General features: G+C 55.8%; 1 protein-coding gene across 2 annotated transcripts in view; it reads left to right on the top strand.

The window, feature by feature from the left end:
* Window positions 1-674: 674 nt before the first annotated feature.
* Window positions 675-10011, top strand: part of LOC109290669 (transcription factor CP2-like protein 1) — a 19749-nt gene continuing 10412 nt past the window's right edge. Inside the window, exons 1-11 of one of the 2 annotated variants that reach the window (XM_019507380.1) lie at window positions 675-2302; window positions 3673-3827; window positions 4183-4256; window positions 4666-4771; window positions 5988-6094; window positions 6191-6343; window positions 6715-6825; window positions 7166-7263; window positions 7360-7414; window positions 8447-8540; window positions 9167-9257. In XM_019507380.1, coding sequence (XP_019362925.1) covers window positions 2082-2302; window positions 3673-3827; window positions 4183-4256; window positions 4666-4771; window positions 5988-6094; window positions 6191-6343; window positions 6715-6825; window positions 7166-7263; window positions 7360-7414; window positions 8447-8540; window positions 9167-9257 — 1265 coding nt within the window. In that variant the 5' untranslated portion in view covers window positions 675-2081. The remainder of the gene's footprint in view (window positions 2303-3672; window positions 3828-4182; window positions 4257-4665; window positions 4772-5987; window positions 6095-6190; window positions 6344-6714; window positions 6826-7165; window positions 7264-7359; window positions 7415-8446; window positions 8541-9166; window positions 9258-10011) is intronic. The other variant, XM_019507387.1, reaches the window with a different exon arrangement.

The following is a 10011-nucleotide window of genomic DNA, read 5'->3' as shown; positions in this document are numbered from 1 at the left end:
TCCTTGATGATCTTCTCAAAGAGTTTCCCCAGGATTGAGGTAAGACTGACGGGCCTATAGTTACCCGGGTCCTCCCTCTTCCCCTTCTTGAAGATGGGGACCACATTTGCTACCTTCCAATCATCTGGCACCTGGCCCAAGCACCACGATCACTCATAGAGCCGTGCCAGGGGCCCCGCAATAACCCCAGCTAGCTCCCTCAACACCCTGGGGTGGAGAGCATTTGGACCCGCTGACTTGAACGCGTCCAGCCCCTCCAGAAGCTCTCTAACCCGGTCCTCCCCAACCTGAGGTCTGAAGGCAATCCCCTCAAATCCGGCTTCTATCACAGCAGGGAAGTCCCGGTCCCTGCACAAGAAAACGGAGGTGAAGAAAACGGAGGTGAACTGCTCTGACCAGTTCAGCCCTGCTAGGATACTGAGCTTTTTCCAGGCAGCTCATTGTACTCATGGAGGGCCGGATGCTGCAGAGACACTGCTTTGCTGGTACAACTGCATGTACGCGGGGGAGCTTTGCCCTAGCTGCTGGTACAGGTGAAGTGCTCCTGCCCTCAACCTGGCCCGAGCTGCGCTGTTCAAGGAGCACTAATGATTTCCAAGTCCCAGCGGGGCTGCATTTTCCACAGCTGCTGTGGCGAAGCTCACATGCTCCCTGGTGCTGGTGCTGACTGCGCAGCCCGGCCACCCCACTGTGTCTGTACTTTTAAGCATAGTCTGTTGCCCTTTTCTTCACCTGCTTCTCAGCTCACTGTACCCTGTGATGAACACTTTCCCTGGAAAAGCTTTCTGGATGCCAGCTGTCCCACAGCCTTGTGGGGAGGAAGACCCACTTCAGACTCAGGTTTTCCAGAGCTGTCAAGCCCCAGCATACCCACTCTTGGGAAGCAGGTGAAGGCTCAGAGCATTTGGGATTGAGGGGCTGATCTGGGGCATGGAGGGAGGGCCTAAGGCCCAGAGGCAGGAGAGCTCTGCAAGGCACACTCAGATCCACCCCTGTGCTCAGCACCAGAGCAAGGGCTTAAGTGTCCTCCCTGAATTGGGACCAAAAGGGAGGACCAAAGGGTGGTGCCCAGGAGAACATTGACACTGATTTGGACCGGAGGTCTTGGTTCAGGGGCAGGTACACTGTGGGTCCAGACAGCACCCAGTTTTGGGTAATCAGACTGGGGAGACATACTCCTAGCTCTGCCACCAGCCTCCCCTGTTCTTTGCCTCAGTTCACCCATCAGTAAAAAGGGGATATGTTTCTTCTGACCCTGCTCTGTAGGTCAACAGCACAATGCCTAGGCCTAACATGGCAGGCTCTGCCTGCCTAATACCCTCTGTTGTTCACTACCCTAAAGCCACGCCCTGGCTTGGTCTGGACATGTGCTAACCCAGCTACTGTTTGCTTCTGACTCAGCGAAGTCCCCCTGCGAGGCTCAGAAGAACAAACATTTTCAGGCTGCCCATGACAGGAGGGAGACCCCATGGAAGTCTGGCTGCTTTCAGCAGCACTTTAGGCATCTGGGGCTCCCTCGCATGGGTGCTGCACCTGTGGGCATAGAGGGGGCTGCATATGCTACAGTCCTAAGGATGAGCAGGGGACATCATGGCACAAGCCACAGGCTGGCCAGCTGAATCCCAGATGCACACAGTGTGTTTAGGGCAGACCACAGACCTCAAAGGGACAGCAGCTGGCTTAGGGGAGGGCAGGAAGGGGAGACCCTTTCCTACATTGCTTTCTGGCTGTAATTGTTCACCACCACCACACTTTTTTTGGTTGGGGGTTAACCCCCTCCTTCCCAGCCCCTGCCAGATCTCCTTGGGAAGTTGCCTTGAGTTGTTTTTCTGCTTGTACCACCTCCCTCTGGGTCCCTGCTGCCCCAGGGCCATGGCCTGAAGTTAATCATTAGGGAAGGGGAGCCTGTCTCTGGCTCTCAGCATGAGTAGGAGGCACCTGGCATGGCCCACTCTCGCCCCAGCAACAACCGCCCATCTCTTGTACAATTCGGCACCGGGTAGCAGCAGGGGAAAGGCTCCAGGTCCCTTCCCTCTCCTCCTACCACTCCCTCCCCACTCTACCTGTTCAGCCCTGTCTGGATGCCAGCCAATCCCAGAGTGCAGCTCCCTGCACACACCCACCAGGTAAGCTTAAAGGCAGGTGCAAGGGGCTGCGTTCTACAGCCTTGCAGGACCTGCTCTCTGCTTGATCCCAGGATCCACCTATTCAGCTCGACCATGCTTTTCTGGCACAGCCAGCCCGAGCACTACTGGCCAGGTCCAGGGGAGATGTACCCATGCTCTGGCAACAACCTGCTCAGGTAAGAAGCCCTCACACCACCCTCCTTGACCTTCCCCCAGGTGCCAGCCAGTAATGGGGTCCTGTTTCCCACAGTGCCAGTACCAGTGAGGTAAGGGTGAACCTGGAATCCACACTCTGGGACATTGGCCCAGTTGTCCCCACCATGCCTCAGTTTCCCTTCTGTGAAGCAGAGATGTCAATTCTTCTGTGAGATCCTGTCTCAGAAGCAGACAGGACTGTTATGAGAGCAGATATGCATGCACAGCTTCAGTGCTGGGGTCTCTGGGAAGCTACAGATATACAAATGGGCTGGGGAGGGGGAACTACCTTGTAGCAGGGACCTTTCTAAGGGGCAGGCTCCCCCTCTCCTACCTCTCTCTGCAGCAGGGGTCCTAGTGGATTCCTACCCATCTGTGACAATCCAGCTGGCAGATTCCAGCCCAGCAGGCGGGCAAGGCAGGGCACCAGTATGCTTTTCAGCAAAGCATCCCTGACCTGCCTGGCTATGCTCTGAGCACCCTGTCTTGGGCACAGTTGCTATGCATGCAGGTGGCCTCATGCCATGCAGAGCCACAGCTAGGTTAGACATGAGGCCTTCTGGCTTCACAGATGCAGTGTGCAGAAGGGCTGAGCACTCCCACACCACAGTGGAGGCTGGGACTTTGAGCCCTTCTGTGCCCCTCCCGAACCCCAGGAAGGGCCAGGATCACGGACTGAGCCTGTACCCTCCAGAACTGAATGCACATGGTTTCATCTCCAGTGACACAGAACCAGCTGCCACCCCTTCAGCTTTGCCACTAGAGGGGAATAAAGTCATGTGGACTCCCCTCACCTCCCCACCCACCACTGCCCAAGCACCCACCATCTTCTCTGGGAGGCTGGAAGCAGAGCTTGGAAATTCCCAGCAGCCCCTGTCCCCCTCCCAGGAATCAAGGCAGAATCTTCCCCTTGTGGCTCCCAATGTAATGCAAAGGGGCAGAGGGACCCATGCTGGTTGGCGGACATGTCCACAACACTCAAGTGAAGTAGTCCAAACCCTTCCTCCTAATTCTGCCCAGATAAGCATTCCTTGGGTGCTCAGGGCTGAAGCGAGTGCTGGGGTGGGGTCAGGATCACTGTCCACATTACCGGGAGGAGAAACAGAGGCACAGGAACAAATCCATGCCTCGCCTGAGTGGATGAGATCAGGATGCTGACACTGCTGGGTTCCCAGGCCTGTGCTCAGTTCTTCAGGCTGTGCCCACTGTAGGGGACAGGGAAGGGAGACTTGTGCTCCTACCATCCACACCTAGGATCAGTCCCTTCCACAGTGCTGGAAGGTGGGGTCCTGGAGTGGAAGCTGGCCCCCTCCCCCAGCATCCCCAGAATATGCCTTCTCTTCTGCGGCAGGGAGCCCCTGGCGCTGCCCTTTCTGAAGCAGGAGGAGCAGAACAACATTTCCACTTCAGCGGAGCTGCACTGCCCTGCTTTCCAGTATGTGCTCTGTGCTGCCACCTCACCTGCCATCAAGCAACATGAGGAGACCCTCACCTACCTGAACCAAGGTGAGTGATGTGGGCTGTGGTCAGGCATGGGTGGGGGGGGTCCTGCATCTCCCTCTTCCTGCCCCTCATGGGGAAGGCACTCATGGGTGCATGAGCACCCCTGTGGTGCTGGCTGTTCAAGCCAAGCCTGCCTGCATCCTTTTGAAGGGGATCACGAGTAGCCCAAGGGCCCAGAGGCCTTGAGCTGACTGCAGACTAGAGAAGAGTTTGGTGAAGACTTTCCCCCAGGGACCCTCCCCTCTGGCTCTGTGACTCATGCCTTACCTTTGCTCCCAGGACAAGGCCCTCGCTCACCTGCATGGTGAGGAGATCCCAGCCCTGGCTTTCCGGCTCAGCTCCGTATTGTCTCTTCCAGGCCAGTCCTATGAGATCCGGCTGCTGTGCAACCCCAAGCTGGGAGACTTCTCTGAGTGCCGCAAGCTGCTGAAGGTGAGGAGGCAGGGAGCTGGGCAGCGTCTGTTCCAGGTGGCATTGCATGATGGCTCTTCTTCAGTCTGGCTGTGTAGGAAAAAGCAGAAGTCATAAAACTGACACTTGGCAGGAGACCCTGAGAAGGCAAATGCCACTACTGGGACAGGCAGAGGCTGGGCTCTGGATTTCCCACTGTTATGGCCACGTGCCACTAGGTTTTTCCTTCTTATACTTCCCCAAAGGCCACATCCTCTTCAGCCTGGCAAGGTGGCTGGCCTCAGTTGGGGCTGCCACATTTCCATCACACACATGCACACAATAGCCTTTGCTGCAGCCTGGGGAGCCCTGTGGACCACATCCCAGGTGCTATGACAGTAGCTGAGGCTGGCACTGGCTCCTGACAACATTGTCTCTCCTCCCACCACAGAGTGTGGTGCGTGTGGTGTTCCATGACCGGCGTCTGCAGTACACAGAGCACCAGCAGCTGGAGGGCTGGAGGTGGAACCGCCCAGGTGACCGCATCTTGGATATCGGTGAGTCAGGCATCAGCCAAAGCAGGAAAGGGAGCAGGGGGGTGCGTGAGTGCAACAAAAACTGAATGGGGATCAGGTGGGATACTTAGTGCCTGTGTTTATCCCAGAATAGAAATATCCCAGGATTGTCATGTGCATGCAATACCCTTCTGATCAAAGTTTAGTGAGTTGCTGGATGCACTGCCGCTTATCTGTCATTTGATTCAATGATGCTGTCCCAGGATAATTGTGCCCATGTACTTTGCTATATCCTGGGATAAACTGTTACTAACATTTTATCTGGGAAACTTTAGTATTTATCCCGAGATAAAGGACATGGATGTCTGTACTCTTGCACTTTGTCACAGGATTAAAATGGCTGGAATTGGCTAAAACAGGATTAAAATGGCTACAATTAAAATTATCCCAGGATCAATGTGATGTCTGTTTGCAGCTTCTGAGGTTTATCAAGGACCCTATAGGAGCTGAGGGTTGGGCTGGGCTCCCCTGAGATAGGACAATGACCAGAACTGGAGCTTGTGTGTAGCTGGGAATAGACTCTGGGGGCACAGAAAAGCCATACTGGGTTTGTGTGACTTGGATCTGACTTGACTCCTGGTCCATCTTCTGCAGAATTTTTATGCCTCTGTCCAGGTAAAGGTGGATGAAAAGGTGGGAGCTTTGCAGCAAGCAGAGCAGGTAGAGTAGCAAAAGTGCTGGAAATGCTGCCTTCAGCCCAGGAAAAGCTGCCTCTTCTTATGCTGAAGAAACCAGTAGTGACATGACTACAGTGGTTTTAGCCTTGGAAGCCACTGGAGCACACAGGGCTGGGAGCCAGGACTCCAGGGTTCCATTCCTAGCTTGGGGAAGCAGCATGGTTTGGTGGCCAGAGGGGACACCGCTGTGACCCTGGGGCAGGATGCCCCCTTTCCCTACAGCCCCAGTTGAGGCTGCAAAGCTAATTTAGGGCTGCCTAGAAGTGCTGAGTGGCTCTGCTGTGGGAAAGGCCTGCAGGGTGGGGGGGCAGGTAGAACCAAGGTTGATGACAGGAACCCCAAGTTACTGCATGGCAGGGGGCCAGGCAGGGAGGCTCCTGGCCACACACACCATATGCCCCTAAGTGTTCTATGGAGGCACCTGCTCTGCACCCATCCCCTTGGTATCTGGGCTCCCTCTGCCCCTTGCCCGCCTCTTCCTGGCACAAGTTCCACCTCAGCCTACTGCCCGCTTCCCACAGATATCCCACTCTCGGTTGGCATGTTGGAGCCACACATCCACCCTACGCTGCTCAATACAGTGGAGTTCCTGTGGGACCCCACCAAGCGGACGTCTGTCTTCGTCCAGGTAAGGGCAGGGGGGCCTGGCTGGAGGAGGATGGCTGGGGGAAGGTCAGGCAGCTCCTCTGATTACCCCCCTCCCCCTTGCTCCCCCTCTGGGCAGGTTCACTGCATCAGTACTGAGTTTACACTACGCAAGAATGGGGGCGAGAAGGGCGTCCCCTTCCGCATCCAGGTGGATACGTTCAAGGCCAATGACAAGGGCGAGCACATGGAGCATTTGCACTCAGCCAGCTGCCTTGTCAAGGTTTTCAAGGTAATCCCTGCCCCAGCCTGCTCCCTGTGCCCTGGGGGCAGGACAGAAGCAGCATCAACTAAGGAAACAATGCCTGGGGCAAGTTTTCCCCCCTGGATCTTAAGGCTAAGTCAAGGGGGGTGGGGGAACCCAGCGATCTGATTCTCTGTCCCTTGATATAGGTAGAGGCTATACCTCTCCTTTGCTTCTGGAGTCAGGAAGGGAACCCAGGAGTCCTGCCTTTTTCCCCCACCTTCCCCGCTGCATTCTAGACACTAGACTAGAGGATGCTCCCTCCTGTCTGTCCATGGCACTGTGACATGTGTGTCTCCACCCCTGCTGGCACGGTGGTATGGAGAGTGGACTCAGGGTGGTATCTGCTTGCTTCACAGCCCAAGGGAGCAGACAGGAAGCAGAAAACTGATCGGGAGAAAATCGAGAAGCAGGGACTGCAGGAGCGAGAGAAATACCAGCCATCCTACGAGAGCACTGTACTGACAGAGGTGGGGCCCAGCCACTGCGATTTCAGAGGCACCCAAGCTCTCTGGGTGGGGCAGTGCTGTAGGGAGGAGGTCTCCAAAATTTCAGGGAATTGAGAAATGGGAAAGAGCCATGCCAGGATCCTAAAGCTCTCGGGCTGTGAGATCACTAGGACAGCCCATTAGCAAGCCACAGGCCCCACACACCCCAGTGAGGCAGGTCTTCAACACTACAAATCCAGGAAGCAGATGCATGGAGTGGGCCATTAGGTCCCCTGCTCCTCCCCAGATGCAGCTGCATTTAGGTGATGCTGGACAGCAGCAATCCACCTAGCCCCTGACCCTCTTCCTCTCCTATTCTCAGTGTGCCCCATGGCCAGAAGCTTCCAGCAGTCCCCACAGCCCTCCAGCTACTCCCAGCCTGCCCTCTCCTCACACCTTCAAACTGCTGACTCCTGAAAGGTAAGCTGGAGAGACCTCTTGGCCCCAGCAAGCACCCACCCTCCTGCAAGGCCTGCTAAGGAGGCTACATAAATGCGCATCCCTTCTCCCCTGCAGGGCATGCTCCACTCCCAGCTGCGTCTTGGACAGCCATGCAGAGAGCACAGCAGAGGTAAGCAAGCACCTAAGCACAGCTGCAGCTTGTGGGTTAACCCCCCTGCCCAGTGCTGGGTAAGGCTGCCCTCTGGTGGCAGGAAGGGGAGTGGATACAATACGGTCTAATTCCTTCCCCTGCCACTTACAGAGGATAGAAAGTACTTCCCAAACAGTAGCGTCACACAAGGCATTTGCCCCCTGTTTTGCAAGTGAGGAAACCAAGGCAGAGATTCGGTGACTCAGCCTGACATGCAGCCAGGGGAGGGCAAGCTAGACAGAGAGCCCAGGAGTCCCGATTGCTCCCCCATCTCTAAGCACTGAAACCCAGTCCCTGGTTCTACCTCTGTGCCACGTGAAGCTAACACCCACCCCAGTATCAACCAGGGGAAAGGCCCTGGACTCCAAGCAGTTTCAGCTAGACAGACTGTCTCTGGGGGAGCAAACGCTCCTGCCCTGCTCCTGTTCCTTTCCTTTCTCGTGTCCTTGTAACAAGGTGTTTGGCACAATTCACAGATTTTGTTGGAATCTAATAGGGCTGCACCATAAGCACTCTTGCTGTGACCTTGAACTTTCTGTCAACCTTAGTGTCCCCCCACCCCAAATGCTCCTCTGAAGGACCTCTATGACACAGACTGTGCCTAGCAAGGGTATTGGGAAGGAAAACAGGGCCTGCCTGAGGGGCTAGGGCAGGATGAAGGGGCAGGTCCCTTGGTTTGGTGGCACCTCACTTGTGCATCTTGTGGTAGATCCAGCTCTGGGCTCCTGTCCCAGCTGGGACAGACTCAGGGGGCAATGACAAGTTGCTTGAGGTTACCAACATTACTCTCTCACTGCCTCTACCTGTGGAGCTGGATCCATCGCAACAGGGTGAATGGCAGCCTCTGCCACTGCTCCCTCAGGTACAAGGCAAGCCCTAGGCTGATGCTTGCTTGTTGAGCACCCATAAACTCATGCCATGTGCTTCAGGCCAATCCCATGTTCTTCCAACCCACTCCCCAGACATCAGGCTTGTGACTGATATTCGCTCTTCTCTGCCCATCCTCTGCAGGCTCTCAGCCCTTGCGCCTCCATCCTGGAAACCCAGCAGTGGCTGCACAGAAACCGATTTTCAGGCTACTGCCGGATGTTGGCTAATTTCACAGGTGAGGTCTTGCTCCCTGGCCTCTGGGGCCAATGAGATGAAGAGGAACAGAAGTGAGGGAGGAGGATTTCATAGCTCTGACTGTCCCAGCACTGGGAAGGTTGGAGGCTGAGGTTTGGTTTGAGCTACATAGATCTGGCCCTGTGCTAAGGAGATGCTTTCACTTGCCTGTCCCAGAGAGGTGCTGAGATGCATGGATGAAACCCAGCTAACTTGAAGCCTAGAGCAGGCCCTGATGTGGGGAGGGATGGGGTAGAGTTCTGGCCCCTGTGGACCCCAGCACTGGCACATCCCAGACACTCGCCCCTGATTATAAATGGGGTGTGGTGCAGCCACCCCTCAGCAGGACCTTTCCTTGCCTGCTGCCCTGGATACCATAGTGAACTGATGCAGGGGGTAGGCCCAGGCTGCTGGGTATGTTGGATTGGTATCTTCAGCCCCCATGGACCCGGTGCTCCTCTTCAGGCCCTCTCTCTGCTCCCAGCAATAAACAGCCCAATGTGTCCACTTCAATTCCAGCGAGGAGGAGGCTTCCCTCCTCAAGGCAGGTGCCCCAGGAAGTCCCCTGGAGCTGCTCTGCATAGGGATTTGGAGGGGCCACACCTGTCCTCCTTCCCTCCCCCCCAGGAGCAGATCTCCTGAAGCTCTCCCGCAGCGACCTCATCCAGATATGTGGAGCGGCCGATGGCATCCGGCTCTCTAACACCCTGAAAGCCAGGTGGGTCAGAGAGCCTGTGGGGAGGCACCCAAGGCTAAGGAGAAGCCTGGGGGCTAGTGGGGGGAGGGGGTCCTACACTGACTGCTCAGGCACATCTAAAGCCCCTTTGTCATTTGTCCTGGGGTAGTAGTGAGGAACCTCAGTTATGGTGCAGCACCGCATCATGCTAGGTGCTGCAGAAAGACTGCTCCTGCCTCATTCACTTGGGGGATCCCTTTGAAGCAAATAAGAGCTATACTTTTAGGATATATAATGCCAATCCTATGCTCTCCCTAGCTTAGAAGTGGCTCAAGAGAGGCTCAGGCTCCCTTTCAGTTGAGCTGGTTGGGGAATACAGGTAACACAAGCAGAAGCTCTGATTTCAGGGAGTAGTCCATGATTTTGGAATGGGGAGGCAGATTGGATCCCCTTCAAAGGCCCCGTTCTCAGAGGGTGGGGCCTGAGCCCTGAACTTCAGGCCCCTTTAAAGAAATCCCAAGTTAGCCTCAAGCATCACCAAAGGCTTCTGTAAAAATCTTGGCCTGCATTCCCAGGCAGAGATGTGGTGGGCTGCTCTGCTGGCCAGGGCAGGAGCGCGGGAATGTGGGATGGATTAGCTCTGCTGGGCCTGCTAGTGATCAGGGACAGCTGGCTCCACTCCCAACCAGTGCAGGACCAGTCCCTGCTGCACTAACTAGTGGTCTGTCAGGTCTATGCTAAACATGCCAAGCATCAGGGCTGTTGCCACCCCGTTCCCTAGGCAGACGTTCCCCCC

The sequence above is a fragment of the Gavialis gangeticus genome, unplaced genomic scaffold, assembly GCF_001723915.1.
Source record: "Gavialis gangeticus isolate Ggan-Ray unplaced genomic scaffold, GavGan_comp1, whole genome shotgun sequence".
Taxonomy (NCBI): Eukaryota; Metazoa; Chordata; order Crocodylia; family Gavialidae; genus Gavialis; species Gavialis gangeticus.
Note: the sequence above shows the minus strand (reverse complement) of the source record. Positions and strands in the feature narration are given on the sequence as shown.